Source organism: Mesoplodon bidens, assembly GCF_964165515.1.
Source record: "Mesoplodon bidens genome assembly, chromosome: 15".
Taxonomy (NCBI): domain Eukaryota; kingdom Metazoa; phylum Chordata; class Mammalia; order Artiodactyla; family Ziphiidae; genus Mesoplodon; species Mesoplodon bidens.
The window spans coordinates 65,666,280-65,683,681 of record NC_138171.1 but is presented as its reverse complement, the minus strand read 5'-3'; the positions used below and the strand labels follow the sequence as shown (position 1 = coordinate 65,683,681).

General features: G+C 59.8%; 1 protein-coding gene across 5 annotated transcripts; it reads left to right on the top strand.

The window, feature by feature from the left end:
* Positions 1 to 3,927: 3,927 nt before the first annotated feature.
* On the top strand, positions 3,928 to 16,739 carry TELO2 (telomere maintenance 2). Of its 5 annotated transcripts, none has more exons than XM_081257695.1 (21): positions 3,928 to 3,950; positions 4,960 to 5,295; positions 5,810 to 6,087; positions 8,042 to 8,110; positions 8,324 to 8,471; positions 9,847 to 9,949; positions 10,118 to 10,186; positions 10,372 to 10,513; positions 10,608 to 10,744; positions 11,243 to 11,322; positions 11,543 to 11,644; positions 11,862 to 11,950; positions 12,043 to 12,134; positions 12,323 to 12,439; positions 12,550 to 12,621; positions 13,818 to 13,982; positions 14,428 to 14,519; positions 15,129 to 15,228; positions 15,405 to 15,469; positions 15,687 to 15,802; positions 16,605 to 16,739. In XM_081257695.1, exons 2-21 carry the CDS (start codon positions 4,961 to 4,963, stop codon positions 16,709 to 16,711), a joined length of 2,478 nt encoding a protein of 825 aa, XP_081113821.1. In that variant the 5' UTR covers positions 3,928 to 3,950; position 4,960; the 3' UTR covers positions 16,712 to 16,739. The 5 variants fall into 5 exon arrangements, with proteins under 5 accessions (XP_081113821.1, XP_081113820.1, XP_081113819.1 ...); XM_081257694.1 differs by lacking the exon at positions 3,928 to 3,950 and adding an exon at positions 3,963 to 4,117; XM_081257693.1 differs by lacking the exon at positions 3,928 to 3,950 and adding an exon at positions 3,963 to 4,177.
* Positions 16,740 to 17,402: the final 663 nt, after the last annotated feature.

Genomic DNA, 17,402 nt, shown 5'->3' with positions numbered 1-17,402 from the left:
AAAAAAGGAATGTAAAATACCTCACTATCAACAGATTTTATGTGTGATTACATTTTTAAAATTATTTATTTATTTATTTGGCTGCACCAGGTCTTAGTTACGGCATTCGGGATCTTTGTTGCTGCGTGTGGGATCTTAGTTCCCCAACCAGGGATTGAACACACGCCCCCTGCATTGGAAGGCAGGTTCTTAACCACTGGACCACCAGGGAAGTCCTGAAGTAAATTTTTTTTATTTTTTATTTTTTAAAATATATTTATTGGGGCTTCCCTGGTGGCGCAGTGGTTGAGAGTCCGCCTGCCGATGCAGGGGACACGGGTTCATGCCCCGGTCCGGGAGGATCCCACATGCCGCGGAGCGGCTGGGTCCGTGAGCCATGGCCGCTGGGCCAGCACGTCTGGAGCCTGTGCTCCGCAGCGGGAGAGACCACAACAGTGAGAAGCCAGCGTACCGCAAAAAAAAAAAAAAAAAAAAAAATTATTTGTTTATTTATTTATTAATTTATTTTTGACTGAGTTGGGTCTTTGCTGCTGCACGGGGGTTTTCTCTAGTTGGGACGAGCAGGGACTACTCTTTGTTGCAGTGCGCGGGCTTTTCATCACGGTGGCTTCTCTTGTTGCAGAACCTGGGCTTTAGGCATGCAGGCTTCAGTAGTTGTGGCATGCGGGCTCAGTAGCTGTGGTGCATGGGCTCAGTTGCTCTGCGGCATGTGGGATCTTCCCAGACCAGGGCTAGAACCCGCAACTAAGCTCATGCACTCTGGGGCCCATGCAATGCAACTACTGAGCCCGCGCGCGCTGGAGCCCACGCGCCTCAACTAGAGAGAAGCCTGCCTGCTGCAACTAAGACCCAAAGCAGCCAATTAAGTAAATAAATAAAATTAACTTCACCTGTTTGTTTTTACTTTTTTAGTATGGCTATAAAATGCTTAAAATTAAATATGGGACTCACATCATAGTTGGATTGGACAGTGTTGCACTGGAGAAAGACTCCAGGTCTGCAGGTCCCCGGGCACAGAGACAGGGGCTTTCCTTTCAATCTCTTTCATCATCCATTCTTTTTAAAAAAGAATTTAGTGGAAAGCATACATATCATAAAATTCACTCATTTTAAGGGTAATGCTAACAACAAGGTATTGAAATAAATGTCTACCTATTGGACTGTGGGAGTCTGAGGGTTCTGCCAGCTTCTGGAAAGCAGCAGCCACAGCCAGGCACCTGCCCCCAGGCTGGAGAGGGGAGGGAGCTTCTTTAGCCCCAGCAGAAAACCTGCACTTACTGACAGGCAAGAGCTTCCCTGCACCCCACCAAACAAAATCCCATCCACAGGTGAGACAGAAATCTGCCCAAACAGAAAAGAAACTGGGAGACGTGCAGAGGGCCAAGGAAAGGCTCAAAGGCGTTCTAAATAATACCTTCAGAGAGACAAGAAAAGCTTTGTGTCCACAAGGCAAGAAACGGGGACTTCCCTGGCGGTCCAGTGGTTAAGACTCGGTGCTTCCACTGCAGGGGGCGCGGGTTTGACCCCTGGTCAGGGAATTAAGATGCCGCATGCCTCGCGGCCCAGCCAAAACAAACAAACAAAACAACAACAAAAAAACACAAGGCAAGAAATGGATGCTATGAAAAAAGAAATAATCAGAAAAGAAGAAGTTGCTCTTGGAAATAAAAATTATGATTTTCCCCCAAATCAAAAGAGTAATAAAATGACTAAATAAAAAAATAAAATAAAATGCAAATAAATAGATAAGTATAACAGAAAAGCTAAAAGGCGAAGTTAAGGCAATTTGTCAGAAAGAAGGCAAAAAGGCAAAGAGATAGAAAAGAAGAGAGAAAACATTGGATTGAGATCAATCCAATGAAAAGAAACTTAGAGAGTGAGACTACAGGATATAGTGGAGGAAATTTTAGGAAGATAATACAGGAAGGTGCTGCAGACAAGGGCACCCATCATTTCAAGACCACGTGGCAGAGAGCACCAGGTCAAGGAACGAGGCCTGACTCCAAAGCTCATCTTGTCAAGTGTCAGACACAATAGATGAGATCCTAAATGTGTCCAGAGAGAAAAACCTGGTCACGTGCGAAGGATTGGGACTTTCTCCAGAGGACTGTGGGCCACCTCAGCAGCAAAGCTGGATGCCAAAGACAGAGGAGCAAAGTGATTTTCATTTAAAATTGAGCAGTCAGAGTGGCTGGTTAGCCCAGATGGTTAGAGTGTAGTGCTGATAAAATTGTGCATCTAGCTCAAATATGAATCTACCTGGAGCAAAGAATAAGGCATTTTTCAGATATGCAAAGGCTTACGAAATTTATCCTCTGTGCAGGATCTCTTGAGAAGTTACTGGCTAACAGGATTCAGGAAAATGTGGGGAATAGAGAAGGGAGGAAGCTGTAGTGGGAACCGGGAGTGAGAGCCCCAGTCCAGGAGCGGCCCGGGAGGAGTTCTCGGAGAGTCCCAGCAAGGCATCATCTTCTGCTCCTCGCTCCCTCGCACCCACGTCCAACCCATCCGGTCCAGCCCAGGTCAGCTTCTTCTCACCACCTGGCCCACCTTTGTCCACGCACCGGACGCCCCGCGGGGCTTTCTGCATCCGCGGTTGCCCCCTACCGTCCATTCTCCTAACTGCACCCAGAGTGGAGCTTTTATTTTATTTTATTTTATTTATTTATTTATTTTTTTTGCGTTACGTGGGCCTCTCACTGTTGTGGCCTCTCCCATTGCGGAGCACAGGCTCCGGACGCGCAGGCTCAACGGCCATGGCTCACGGGCCCAGCCGCTCCGCGGCATGTGGGATCTTCCCGGACCGGGGCACGAACCTGTGTGCCCTGCATCGGCAGGCGGACTCTCAACCACTGCACCACCAGGGAAGCCCCAAGAGCTTTTATTTTTTATTTTTATTTTTTTGCAGTACGCGGGCCTCTCACTGCTGTGGCCTCTCCCGTTGCGGAGCACAGGCTCTGGACGCGCAGGCCCAGCGGCCATGGCCCACGGGCCCAGCTGCTCCACGGCATGTGGGATCCTCCCAGACCTGGGCACGAACCCTCGTCCCCTGCATCGGCAGGCGGACTCTCAACCACTGCGCCACCAGGGAAGCCCAGAGAGTGGAGCTTGTAAAAGGAGACCGCCCTTGGTCACTCATTTTCTTACCCTCCCTAATTTTTCTTACCATTATCTGCCATCTGATATATTGTACGTGTACTTTATTTGCCCCCTTGACGTGTGAACAGGAACTTTGCTTCATTCTGTGCCCTGGAAGAGTGCTTGCTGCCTCAGCAGGGAATTAGTTAATGTATGTTGAATGAATAAATGTTTTCCATGTCACCTCAACGGCTTTCTGGGCTGAAATAGTACCTCCTTGAGAAGTCTTCCCAGATCGCTCCCCAAGGTCGCCATAGGACGTTCTGCCAAGACGGAAGGTCCTATATCTACGCTGTGCATTGTGTCAGGTGGCTATCGAGCCCTTGACACGTGGACAGTGCAACCAAGGAACTGACCCGGTGGCTGGTGACTACCGTGCTGAACGGTGCAGCACCTGTCCCAGGACACCCATCAATACCCGAAATCACCCCAGTTGCGACTTCATCCTAGTCTGTGGCCCGTTTCCCTGCAAAGGTCGCGGCCTGCGGAGAGCGGGCCATACCTCTGGGCGGGCGGCGAGGCCGCACACGCGTTTGGTGCTCAGTAGGAGTTTGTGGAGGCGCGCACGTGTGAGCTCAGGAGAGATTGGGGCTCGCGAGCGGGGGAAGGGCGGGAGGAGGTAACTCCGGGAAGACCGACGCGGAGGCTGAGGGAAGGCAGGCGGGCGCGTAAGTGCTGGACTCCAAGCCACCTGCCGCTCAACCTAAAGCACACTGCCCCGCCCACCAGGAACCACGCCCACTCGGGCCCCGCCCCCGCCCCAGCGCAGGCGCAGATACAGCCGCCTGTCCCGCGCGTCTTCCGGCTCGCAGGTTCGCCGCAGATTCGTCACCAGCTTCCCCTAGTACCGGCGCCACAGGCTCAAAAAATTCAGCACCAGCTCTGCCAGGGCCCCGGGAACTTTTGCTCTGCGGCCGCGTGAGGGACCGCGAACCGAGCGCAGAGCTGGGCCTCGGGGGCTGTAGCGAATCGGCGACGGGTCGGTATTGGCGGAGCGAGCGGGGCGCAGCGCGCCTTGGCGACTCTGCGGACCCGGCGGGTGCGTGCCTCCCTGTGACCGCTGCCCGTCCGGAGGTCCCCGCCTGCCCCGACACCCCATCCCGTCCCCCGAGGACCGCTGCCCGCCGCGCCACTAGGGCTCCGGGCGCACGCTGGGGAGCGGGTGCGGGGCCGGGCGATCGCTAGCGGGTCTCCACGCCCCGAGAAGGAGCCCGCGTGGACCGGGCTGGGCGAGGAGGCCCAGGCCAGTGGGGACACTTCTTGGGCCCCTAGTGCATCCCGACCTAGTGGCTGGGTGCACTGGTGACAGACAGCTGCCTACTTAATGGCGCTCGTGCTGCAGGGGCGCCCGACCCGAAGTAAATGCTACCTGCAGATGGTTTTGTTTTCTGGGAAGGAAGGGAGCTTGGCAAGGTGAACCACAGGTGGATGCGTCAGGGAGTTAGAAGTGCTGATGGGTCTCCCAGCCTCAGCTCCCTTGACATTTGGGTTTGGCTACTCCTGTTGTGGGGGCTGTCCTGCGTAATGGGGTATATGGGATGTTTACCAGCATCCCTGGCCTCAGCCACCCACTAGAGACAGAGTAGCACCTCCGGTTATGGCATCTAAGGTGTCTCCAGACATGGGTCCCTGGGGCGTGGTTGCCCTACTGCAGAAGGCACCATGGAAGCCTTGGACCATGAAACCTTCCCTCCTCGAGGGCGGGAGAGCGGGCTTTCTGAGAGTATGTGAAAAGTGCTTCCTTATCCGAGACTGAGTCCCACGTGGATGATGACAGCTCCCTGGACTTCCTTTCTCACGTGCCTTTCCTGTGAACTCCAGGATGGATCCTGAGGTCTCTGCCGTCCGGCTCACCGTCTGGGAGGCTGTTCACATCCTTTCATCTTCTGAGGATGGGGGCCGCATCTCCTGCACCCTGGGGTCCCTGAAGCGCTATCTTGGTGAAACGGAGAATCCAGCCCTCCCTGAGGAGCAGGAGGAGTTTGCCAGGATCCACTTTTCCACCTTTCTCAGATGTCTGGTCGGCAAGCTGAGCCCCGACTGGCTGGAGCTGCTGCCTGACGGCCAAATGGAGGAGCTGTGGGCCAGCTTCTTCCTGGAGGGCCCGGCTGACCAAGCCTTCCTGGTGCTGATGGAGTCCATCGAGGGTGCTGCCAGGTGAGCTGGGCTGGGTCTGATTATGGGTTCGCTTTAACACCTGAAGGATTTCGAACCAACGGGTTCTCCAGATTCTGTGAGAGTTTGGCATCCTGAAATGTGAGAGAATAAAACCTGTGCACGTCAGAGCACTGAACTAAAAGCGGGTTGCGTTAATCTCCTGCGATGGGAAGGCCCTAGCCCTCTGTCCTGCCATGTGGGCCAGGGGCAGCAGCAGGAGTGTTTGCATCCGGGCTTAGGTGGTCTAGGTAGGCAGTGGGCGTGGCCATCCTCCTGGGGCCCCTTCACTCTGTGGCCCCCAGCTCTGTGTGAGGCACCCCAGCAAACTCATTCCCTCAACATCAAGCACACCACGGTCCTTGCGGGGAAGCTGTGTTATTGGGAAGCTGGGTTTTCAGCAGTTGCTGTAGAAGTCGGTGGGTCCGGTGATTCGAAGGTGGGGAAGCTGCGTGGGGCTGGCAGGCTTTCATGCCCCCCTAGGAAGCGAGGCTGTTTACACCTGCTCTTGGTTCAGCCCCAGCTTCCGTCTGATGAAGATGGCGCAGCTGCTGGCCAGGTTCCTGAGCGTGGGCAGGATGGCCGCTGTGATGGAGGGGCAGTGTCGGCAGCAGGCAGGGCCAGCCTTCCCCCTGCTTCAGGAGACGCTTCTCAACAAGGTTGTGGGCCTGCCCGATCGCCTGGGCAACCGTCTGCAGCGGGAGAACCTGGCCACATTCTTCCCTCAGAACTACTTCCCTCTGCTGGGCGAGGAAGTCCTGCGAGTGCTGCAGGTGGTCGTGGACTCTCTCCGAGGTGAGAGCCCCTCTTCTAACAGCCTCCTCAGGCCATTGTCTCCTCCCTCCCTCCCAGCGCTCCGGGGACTTTGCCATCTCTGGGCAGTGCCATCGTCCAGTCAGACGTTATCGCATGTCTGGGGCGGCAGCCACCCAGCTGTGAAGTTTCACCCACAACTCTGCTGCCTTGGAGGTGGAGCTGACCCGTAAGCCCTGCAGTCCTTGGTTGGACGTCCAGGTGGGGCTGCTCACCGCCCGGCCCCTCACTCAGAATAAGGGAACGTCCACAGTCTGGAAACCAAAAAGCTCTTACTGTGAAGAGGGTCCAAGGTGGCTTCCGGCTGCGGTGCCCGTGGCCTTGTCATCGTGGGTGGAGGACCTCGGTGCTCTGCTGTCTGGAGGCGGTGCTGGAGGCCGACCCTGAGGGAGCTCTCTGCACCTGGGGGCCATGGGAGCAGCTTCCTGCCCACCCTCTCCACTAATCATGGTCTCTGGAGCATCAGGGACATGGCTTCCCCACATGTGTGTTCCAAGAGCCGAGAGAAGCCAGGGGCCATGGCAGCCTGAATGGGGGTGGGCGTCAGGTGGTAAAGAGCGGGCGGGCTGTCCGAGCCACCGCCCTTTCCCCCAGTGAGGTCCTGCCTTCCCTGTGGCCCTGGCCCCTGCACTGCCCCCACCCTGGCCCGAGGCCCTCATCTCGCCTGGGTTCTTACCACAGCCTCCCACGTGCCCTCCTGTCTTGTCTGAGCTGAGCAACTGCATCATGCTGTTACCATGAGCCACACTCAGAACCTTCCAGCATCTCTGCTCCTGCCTCCTCCCAGTTCTGGACTGGCGGGCGTTCCTGCTTGGGACGCCCCGTGCTCTGGCCTCAAGTGCCTCGTCTCAGGGCCGCCTTCCTGGTCACCCTGTTTAGTGTCGTAGCTGCTGGCTTGTCCTCTCCCTGGAACTGGCCATCCTCTACGGTGCTCAGAGGGGCCCCGCCCTGTTGTCCGACGTCCCCCCCCAGAGTGAGCTGCGGGCCTGGGCTTGTGCGCACCGCCGACCCGGTGCTCAGAGTGGTGGCTGATGCAGGCCGGTGGTCCTCACGGGTGTTGAGAGAAATAGACCTAAGTATTGTGTCCTTGGGGCTGGAGTTGTGCCCACATCTCGCAGACTGTTCTGCCCTCATGGACGCAGGTCGTGAGGGGTTGCCTGTCTGCCCACAGTTAACCGCACATGGCGAGTGGCTGCCCTGGGAGACAGCCAGGTGGCACTCGGCAGGGGGCCGCAGGGGTGAGGCCTCTGCTGCTCTGTGGGGCCCCCTTGTGTCTGCACACCCTCTGCTCCCCCTGCTGTGTCCCTGAGCATTACTGTCTCGGGTGAGAGAACCACGCGGGGGGAGGTGTGCGCCTGCATTTCTCCAGCCCAAGCGTCCAAGCGGGGTTCCAGCAGGGCCGCCCAGCCCCTGCTCTGGCTGGGAGGGTCCGCCTGCCTGGGTGTCCTGAATGCCTCTGGAGCAATGTCCCCTTCATCCTGTGAGTGGCTGCGTTGAATTCTGTCTTGGCAGGATCCCAAACGGCCATCTTTAGATCTCAGATACTGCGTTTGCATCATGCGCGGGGCCATCTGTCTCCTGGTTGGTCCCATCACCCTGGCTCTTCTGGGGCTGCTGCCGCCACCCACCCTCTCCTTGTTCCTCCGTCCTCATTTCCTCCCTGTGGCGCTTAGAGCCCCTCCTCTTCACTGGGCCCCTCTGGTGCTGCCGCCTCCCGGTGCCCCGCAGTGGTCCCTGCTTTATAGGATCACTGAACATAATGCTTTTTAAATGGTTATTTTCATTGGCTCTTTGAGTTGGAAACAAGGCTGGTGAGGTTGGAATTAGACCCAACAAGTTGGCAGTTTTACAACCTGGGATCCGCCTGGAACAAGGTCTGTCTCTGCTCGGCCAGGTGTGCGTTGACGGCCTTACCACCGTCTCCTTCCTGTCCCAGGTGGCCTGGACTGCTCCGTCTCCTTCCTGTCTCAGGTCCTGGGGAAAGCCTGCGTCCACGGGAGACAGAGTGAGTGTTCGTCATGGGAGAAGCTGCGGCACGTCCCGGGAGGGGTGGGCTGTGCGGATCCCTTGTGGGGAGTTGCTGAGGTCCCCTTGCGTGGGTCTGGCCCTGCTGGGCCCCTGGGTGGGGTCTTGGCTCTGTGATAGGTGGGCCTGTGGGCTGCAGACACTGGACGCTCCATGGCCTCTGGGCTCAGGGCCCCTGTGTGCTTCCCCTCAGAGGAGGTCCTGGGCGTGCTTGTGCCCCGGCTGACGGTGCTCACCCAGGGCAGCTGCCTCTGGCAGCGGGTCTGCTGGTGCCTGGTGGAGCGCGTGCCTGACTGGGCCATGGAGGCCGTGGTGAAGGGGTTCGTGGAGGCTGCCCCAGGGTAAGAAGTAAGGCATCCTTTCTGCTGCAAACGCTTCTCCCCCAGGAGGGCGGGCAGTGGGGATCCAAACGACTCCTGCCTATGTGGGGTCAACGCTCATGGGATGTGGGCGGTGGCCCCTGTCTGGTGGCCAGTCATTTCGTAGAGTTTGGCTGTGCAAACGCCCATCTTTCCCACTCCTGACGGCTGTGCTGGGCCCCCCAGTCCTCATCTGGCTGGACCGAGACGGAGGCTGCGGCTTCTCTGCAGCCTGAGGGTCCCTGTTTTCAGAAAACCCAAATCATGCAGAAGGGTGTGCGGGGAATGCAGCTTCCTCCCACCTGGTGGCTGTGGTGACTTTCCTGTGTGCCCGTCCACCTCTGTGTCTGTGAGCAAGGGGGTCTGCGGGCCATGTTCCTGAAAGGGCAGTGCTGGGTCGCTTGGTTGTCATCCACGTTCCTTCAGACCATCTCCCAGCATGAAGGGCCTGTTTCTCTGCCAAAGATGTTTCCTCCCTGTTTGACTTCACATTTCTTTGATTCTGGCTGAGGGTATGTGTCTTGAAGGCATCACGAACCATCTGATCGAGTCTTTTACTCGCCTGTGTGAAGGCTCCTCGTGAGGGGGGGCCCCCACCTTAACACAGGCCTGGGTCTGTCCTGGCCGGACCACTGGTTTGGCTTCTCTGAGATGTCCTAACTGCCGTGTGAGCCCAGCATACCGTGGGTCACTGGGTAGGGCTCAGCCTTCTCTGTCACCGAGGCTGTCGTGCTGTCTGCCCCAGGGCTGTAGGTCACTTTGCCTGGGTCTTTCTCTTTGACTTTATCAGTTTTCTTGTTTTTTCTTTTTCTTTTAATCTTCACGTCTTTGATTTGAGGGATGAGGAGGGGAACACAGCCTCACCTGCTTCCATGCTGGCGGGAGGGTGTGTTGAGCTCTAACTCACTAAAGGAAGCAGGGGCCTCTCAGTCTAGATTGGGATCTGCAGACTACGGCCTTTGGGTCGAATGTGGCTCACTGTGTTTTTGTAAGTAAAGTTTTATCAGCAAACAGCCACGCTCATCCGTGTACCTACCTGCTGTCGCTGCTCTCAGCTACCGTGTCTCTACAGAGCCTGATGGCCTGCAGCCTGGCCCTTCACAGAGAAAGCTGGCTGCCCTGGTCTAGACGGAGCATTTCACCTGGACTGGTCGGGGCAGGCAAAGGATGTCCTCTTGTGTCCAGTCGCTGGGCTCCCTGGTTTCCACATTTACTGGGAGGAGGGAGAGTCAGGACTGACTCAGGGCTGAAGCACCTGCACGGCTCCCTGGTGGTTAGCATGGAGCCCGGGGGTCCAGTGTGGATCCGTGGGATTCGGAGTTGTGCTTTTCCCTCTCCCCACCGCTGTGCCTCGCAGGCCTGAAGTCCTCTCACGGCTTCTGGGGAACCTGGTGACAAAGAGTAAGAAGGCCCAGTTTGTGATGACCCGGAAGCTGCTGTTCCTACAGTACAGCTGCACGGTGAGGGTGCCAGCCGGGGGTGGTAGCTGCGGCAGGCGGGGCTGGAGCAGTGCTCGGCTGCCCGGACATGTTGTCCTTCAGCCCAGACCCGTCCTGCCCCTGGGCTCCCTGGGCCGGGCGGGCGGTGTCTGCCTGGCAGACGGTGAGAGGACGCCGGCTCTGTCGCAGATGCCCATGCTGCAGAGCCTGCTGGGCTACCTGGCCATGGACAGCCAGCGGCGCTCACTCCTCATGCAGGTAAGCACTGCCTGTGCAGGTAAGGGACTCTCAGTCCCCGCGGGGAGAGCGTTCCTGCCTGGGGTGGAGGGCGCTGGCCGGAGCCTCTCTGGGGCTGTGGGGACGTGGGCACCAAGGCCCACAAGGTCCCGGGATGTGTTGGGGAGGCGGGGGCTGTCTGCCAGGCCGGGCCTACCACCTACCAGGCGCTGAAGGAGCTCCTGGAGACGTGGGGCAGCAGCAGTGCCATCCGCCACGTGCCCCTGGTGCAGCAGCGCTACGTCAGCAAGGCCATCCTCATCTGCCTGGCGCACCTGGGGGAGGCGGAGCTCCGGGACAGCCGGGATGGTGAGCACGCGGGGGTGCCCCATCCCCACTGCCCCCGCCGGAGCCCCATCCTCCCCCCACCCCCAGCTCAGCCCATGCGCGTCGGTGCTTCCAGAGTTGTTGGCCAGCCTGATGGAGGGAGTGAAGAGCCGCTTGGACAGCAGCCTGCCCCCCGTGCGCCGCTTGGGCATGATTGTGGCTGAGGTGGCCAGTGCCCGGATCCACCCCGAGGGCCCTCCCCTGAAGTTCCAGGTGAGCAAGGGCTGCGCCTGCCATGCTCTCCCTGAGCTGCTGACACTCCTGCCCCGGTGTCACCCTGCCTGCCTGTGTCCAGGACCACGGAGCATCTGTGCTTGGTGTTGAGTTGGCCCTGGTGGCCCTACTGAGGCCGCGGCTGGGAGGGGAGTGGAGGCGCAGCCCCTCAGCTGGCGCCTGACCACGTGTCCCCAGCTGGATTCTCTAGACGGGACTCTCAGGCCTCCCCTCCGTCTGCCGAGCCCTCTGGGATGTCCTTGGAGATGGTGCCACATCTGCTCTGTGTCTGGGGGATTCCCAGGCCCTCCAGCCTTCAGCCCCCCCAGTGCCACCCTCTGCAGAGGGGGAAACCTGGACAGTTGCTCTTGAAAGACCGTTGGCTGCCAGAGGCCAGAAGCGCAGACTGCGGGCTGTGATGGGAGGGCCTCGCAGGGGCCCAGCTGTACCACTCCCACTGCTCCCGTCCCAGCCAACTCCAGCTCATCTGCGTTGCAGTATGAAGAGGATGAGCTGACCCGCGAGATGCTGGCTTTGGCCATGCCCCGGCCCGCGGCTGACAGCCCCTCGGAGGCGGGGTGAGGGTCTCCATGCCCTGGTCCCTGGTACCCTCCTGGAGCTCTGGGCGTGGTGGGCCAGGTGGGGTGGCTGCTGCACACCTGTTACTCCTGTCCTACTATCGCTGAGGCAGAAGCTAAGATGAGGGCGGGGGTGGTGAGAGCGCTCCCTCGGGAAGCATGGGTTCTGGGATGAGAGACTTGTGGGGCACCCCTGAGGGATCCTTCTCTGTCCCCAAAGCCCGTCTTTCACTCCGGTCAGTGGAGAGACTCCTGACAGAGAGACTGTGGACCGCAGCGGCCCCCAGCCTGGGCCTGAGGGCTCCGACTCCGAGCTGGACAGGTGGGGGCAGCACCACGGGGGAGAGTGCGAGGGTCCTGGCGGGGCCTGCCTCAGGGTGTGGGCCCTGCGGCGCCGGTTCCCTCTGCCTGACGAGTCCTCCTCCTACCCGGAAATCAGCCCACGGGGCTCTCAGCCTGGCAGCCATTCCCGAAGCTTCAGGGACTGGGGGTGAGTCCCGGGTAACAGGCAGGTCTGTGTGTCTGTTCTTCTTCCTCAGCGATGATGAGTTTGTCCCCTACGACATGTCGGTAGACAGGGAGCGGAGAAGCAGCAAGGCGCCCTCGTATGTGCGGGGCTGTTTGGAAGGTGTGCCCTCGCCCCCGCCCTGGGTCCCCCGCATGCTGCCCACCCTGCCCGCCGGCTCCGCCTCACTCAGGCGCCATGTGGATTCTGGGCAGCTCTGACCGGGTCCGAGGACTGGGAGCGCTGGGAGGCGGCCCTGTGGGCTCTTGAGGGGCTGATCTTCAGGAGCCCGGCTGCCACTCAGGAGGTGAGCGTGTGAGGGCTGGGCTGTCACGGTCGCAGGAGGTGGGTGATGGCTTGGCAAGGGCATGTGTCTTCAGGGAGCCCCACGTGGCCCACATGGGCCTTGGCAGCGGGGCCTCTGCCGGGCGGGGGGCGCAGCCCAGGCTCCTCGAGACAAGCCCCTTCTGTCAAGCACCCTGACCCCGTGCGCAGGTGAGCGTGGAGCTGGCCAAGGTGCTGCTGCACCTGGAGGAGAAGACAGCCGTGGCGGGGTTCGAGGGGCTGCGCCAGAGGGCCCTGGTGGCCGTCACAGTCACAGACCCGGCTCGGGTGAGTCCCTGCGGCTGAGTGGAGCCTGGGTCGTGCCCCCAGCAGGGGCTGTGCTGGGGCCCTGTCTCCGGGATCGTGGCCCTCAGAGGCCTCTCGTCCGCCCGGCCTAGGTGGCGGAGTACCTGACTGCACAGTTCTACGCCCTCAACTACAGCCTCCGGCAGCGCATGGACATTCTGGACGTAAGTGCCTGGGCCTCTGTCCCACTCATCAGGGCTGGACTGGCAGGCCTGGTGCAAAGCCCCTGGAGGGGGAGCAGGCATTTGCCAGAATCTATAGGGATGGGACCACAGGCCTCCCCAAGCCCCTTGTTGCCAGACCTGAGAGGCTGGGACCAGCGTCTGTCTGATGTTTTCTTGACAGAGCTTGGGCTTCAGGGGCTGCATTCTTTGTTTTGGGTAACAGCATTACTGAGATATGATGCACACAGCGTAAAATTCAGTCTTAAGATAAGCAATGTGGTGGGTGCAGAATGTGGTGGGTTCACACAGTGGAATATTACTTGGTCTTAAAAAGAAACGAAATTCTGACACCGTGCTCAGTGAAATAAGCCAGACTCAAAAGGACAAATAGCGTACAGTTCCACTTACGTGAGGTCCCTGCAGCCGTCAGATTCACAGAGAAAGAGAGCGGATGGTGGGTGCCAGGGGCTGGGGGAGGGGTGGGGAGTCAGGGTTTAATGGGACAGAGGTTCAGTTTGGGAGGATGAGAAGGTTCTGGAGGTGCTGGTGGTGACGGCGGCACCATGAGTTTACCTGGTGCCGCTGAGCCGCGCTGAACAACGATTACCATGGTGAACGTCACACCACGTGTGTTTGTCACAGTGACACAGAGACTAAGACAAAGCTGAAAAAAAGTTCAGCGTTTCCATGTTTACAGTTCAGGGGCGTTTGGTACTTTCCTGACGTCGTGTGACCATCACATCCACCTGCTTTCAGGACGTCCCACGTCACCCTCAAAAGAACCCAAGATGCTCCCTCCCCCACCCCCAGCCCCGCAGTCAGTCTGCTCTGTCTGTGCATCTGCCTGTCCTGGGTGCTTCCTAAAAACGAGGTTGCACGTGTGGCCTCCGGGTTTGGCTCCGTCCACATATGGCCTGGGCTGGGGTTCCTTCCCTTTTCCTGAGAGGTGGGGGTGGCGGGATTGGATGGGCTCTGGGTTTCGGGCTCGTCAGCAGGGAGCACGCCCACCTCCCTCCTATCTCCCCTACAAAGTGAAGTGAGCCTGAGGGACTCCAACTGACTTGCATGGGGTTCCCAGAACCCACGCCCCCAGGACTGCCGGGGCCTTCGAGGGTACCCGATTCACCTTGAAATTTGGAAAATGTCATCCTTCCCCAGTGGGATGGCGGCTGCCCCGGGTGTCTCCTCTTTTCAAGGTCCTGACTCTGGCCGCCCAGGAGCTGTCTCGGCCGGGGCGCCTTGGGAAGGCTCCCCAGGGGGGCTCCCCAGACCCCGGCTCCCAGCCTGGTGGTGCCGTGGTCCCGGCCTGGCGGGCGGTGGTGGAGGAGCGCGTCAGACGCAAGACCCGGCGATTTTCCAAGGTCCGCCAGGCCCTGGGGTGGCCTCTTGGGTGGGACCTCTGCCCTGAGGGGACAGCGATCACTGTGTCCTGTGAAGGGAGGGTTTTTGGTACAAACTGAGTGATGTGACACATGCTGTTAGGGCATCACATTGAAGTGACTTTAAAACGTGAATGCAGATGTGGGTGTGAAAACAGCCCTGAGGGTTCTCTGTCGGCAACAACTGGCCCGGCGTGTGCTGGGTCATTGGGGTCCCTCTAGGCCGGGGCTGAACATGCTCCCCTGGGATGTTGGGCTATGTCTGGAGACATTCTTAGTCGTCACCGGGGGTGGGGGGTGGTACCCGCTCCTCTGGTGCTCAGGACCACCCCTCCCAAGTGTCCCCGAGTGTCCCTGGTGTGAGGTCCCCAGGCGGGGCTGTGCCCTGTGCCCTGCCTGGCGCCTTGTGAGCACGTGTGTTTGGCAGGGCTCTCTGGGGCGGGCACCAGCCGTTGGCCCCAACGAATTCAACTTGGTGGCTGGCTACTTCTTCTTCCCCCTCCTTCAACATTTTGACAGGTGAGCGAGTTTTCTGGAGGCCTGTGATTTGGGGAACAGGAGCCCTGGCACCCGTGGGTGGGAGGGTCCCTAGGGTGGGGGCTAAGGTGGGATTTGGCTTCAGGGGGGTCAGGAACTCGGCTGTGATTGTTTGTAGCTTAAATCAAGTGACGTGAGGGCATTAGGCGTCAGGGTGTCCGTTATCTCCGGATGATGGGTTCATGGTGGGGCCGGGGCCAGAGCCTCACCCTGGTGCCTCGACCGGGCGTGCCCTGCCGCCCCCGTGCGCATCCTTGTCCTGTCTCAGCCCGAGCAGGGTACAGATGTCCCCCAGCCATCGCCACATGGGTGCAAGGCTCTGTGGACAGAGGGAAGGGCCTGGAGTCCTTTGCTGCAGAGGCCCTGCAGTCAGCGGTCCTGCTTCCTGATCCAGGCCCGGGCTTGACCAGGCGGCCTTGCAAAGTGACGGGGAGTCTGTCCAACGCCTTCTCCTTGTGGCTCTGGGCGCCACGTGGGGACAGGCAGTGAGGAGGAGCGTCCAGGGGCTTGGGGTGCCCTTGGTGGCCCACGAGGTTGGGGAGCCGGCCCCGAGTGCCTGGCCTGCACCATTCGCTGGGTTCTGTGTTGTAGGCCTCTTGTGACTTTTGACCTTTTGGGAGATGACCAGTTGGTTCTTGGGAGACTGGCCCACACCTTAGGGGCCCTGATGTACCTGGCTGTGAACACCACGGTGAGCTGGGACCCCGTTCCCCTGGCATCGATGGCTCACCTCCCGTGGGGTCTGCGCCATGTTCTGTCCCCCTGTGGGCCTTGCCTTGGGACAGGAGTATTTGAACCTGAGGATGGGGTCTGAGGCGGGGACTGCTGTGTGCCAGGACCCCTGCCTACTGGGTTCTGCTGTTTCAGGTGGCTGTGCCCATGGGCAAGGCCCTGCTGGAGTTCGTGTGGGCCCTTCGTTTCCATGGTGATGCGTGAGTAGCTACAGGGCTGAGGGGAGTCGGGTGGGGTGGGGGTCCTGAATCCTGCTGGAAAGTGGACAGGGGGAGGTGGGTGGCAGCTTCCGGGGTGGCTGAGAGGCAGCCTGGCTGGGTGCTCCTGCAGCAGGAAGGGCCGGCGGGGCTTCCCTGGCGTGGGTGGAGGGCGCCAGGCTGCAGCTCCTCACGGCTCAGTCTCCTGCCTTCTCTGCAGCTATGTGCGCCGGGGCTTGCTGTCTGCTGTCTCCGCCGTCCTCCTCAGCGTTCCGGCTGAGCGGCTGCTGGCAGACCTGCTGGACGAGCTGCTGGAGGCCCGGTCCTGGCTGGGAGGTGAGTGCTAGGCCAGGGTCACCGTGGCCAGGTGGCGGGAGGCTGGTGCAGCCTGGAGGGGCCGGGGTGCCGTCAGCTCGTGGGCAGCGTGGCCCAGTCCCCAGCCCAGCATGAGCGTCATGTGGCTCCCGTTTGTGTGCTGAGTGTCCTCAGTGTGGGGTGGGGACATGGCTGCTGTCGGGTCACTTTGACTTTGGGGAGTCCTGCAGGGAAGGCGCCCAGATGTGGGGGTGGCACCTGTATATGCTGGAAAGTTCCATCCTCAGCAAAGTTACAGTGGTGATTGGCATTTTGCCACATTTTCTCTGGCGGCCACCCCTTCCCCACACACGTGCTCTTTTTAAAAAGTCTCTGTGGCCAGTAGTACCCCCACCTGTGGGCACTTGAGCCATGGCCCTCAGAGCCACCATGCCCGCGTCCACCCTTGGGGCTTGCAGCTCATCTGCATCCACACTGGCAGGCCCGGTGGTTCTGATGGCGGCCTTTCTCTCCCTTTCTGCCAACCCTGCCCGGCGAGGCAGCCCGTGAGCCTCCTAGGCTCCTGCAGGCCAGCTCCCCAACATGGGTGTCTGAGCACATCTGCATTCGGTGTGTCGGGATGGCTCGGGGCCTTGTACTGTGGGTGCAGGTGCCTCCCCGGCCGGGCTCCCAGCCCCAGGTGCTAAGGAGCCCTTTGCCGGCGTCTGAGGACGTTTTTGTGCCATGCGGGGCTCATTCAGGAGGCTTCAAACGAGGGCAGCTGAAGAGGGCTGGCCTGCTCAGTGCTGTGACGCTGCCCATGCTTCCGTTTCTGTCTTTGCAGACGTGGCCGAGAAGGACCCAGACGAGGACTGCAGGCTGCTGGCAGTGAAGGCACTACTGCTTCTGGAGAAGCTCCGAGACAAGCTCCTCCCGCTCTCCTCTCCTTAGCCCCCGACCCCCGGGAGGCACATCCCGCTGGAAGAGTGCGGCCTGGGGGCCAGCACGTGGGGCGGAGGTGCAGCTGGTACAGCCTGGAGTGTCTGCGGCTCAGTGAAGACTCTGCATCAGGGCCTCGGGTTCTGCCCCCCACAGACTGGGACTGGGACGTGGCCTCTGAGGCTTGGGCTCCAGGACGGCTGCTCAGCCCAGTGCCTCCGTGCAGCCTGCAGACTGCAGAGCTGGGGCCACTGGGCCTGGGGGCTTCTTAACAATGTGCCCCCAGCCCTTCCTCACCTAAAGGCCAGGGACTTTAAGGACAACAGAAAAGGAAGAATAAAAGAGGTGCAGGAGCTCTTTGTGGTTCTCACTCCTGCAGGGAGCCTGGTGCCCACACACGGCCCCCTGAAGGGGAGACATGGAAATGGGGGCAGGAAGGGGACACAGGCCTCCGAGAAAACAGACTTTATTTGGAGAATTTCGGCAGCTTGTGGGTGGAGCTGGGGGTGGGAAAGCATGAGGCAGCCCCCCCCCGCCCCCATCATGGTGCTGTCCCTGATGGCCCCTTAACGGTAGGAGCTGGTGACGGAAAGGGCACGGCCTAGATGGACAGAGCCTCCCGCTGCAGCCCAGTGCCAACCATTGTCTCCCTGTGGTCAGGACGGGGTGTCCTGTGGGAACCAGTCAGATGCACTGCTGGGCA

Coding starts and splice junctions, on each gene's coding strand:
- TELO2 (XM_081257692.1), top strand. CDS start 4,514: ATGGTTTTGTTTTCTGGGAAGGAAGGGAGCTTGGCAAG. Junction 6,088..8,041: donor GGTCGTGGACTCTCTCCGAG/GTGAGAGCCCCT, acceptor TTCCTGTCCCAG/GTGGCCTGGACTGCTCCGTC. Junction 12,440..12,549: donor CAGTCACAGACCCGGCTCGG/GTGAGTCCCTGC, acceptor CGCCCGGCCTAG/GTGGCGGAGTACCTGACTGC.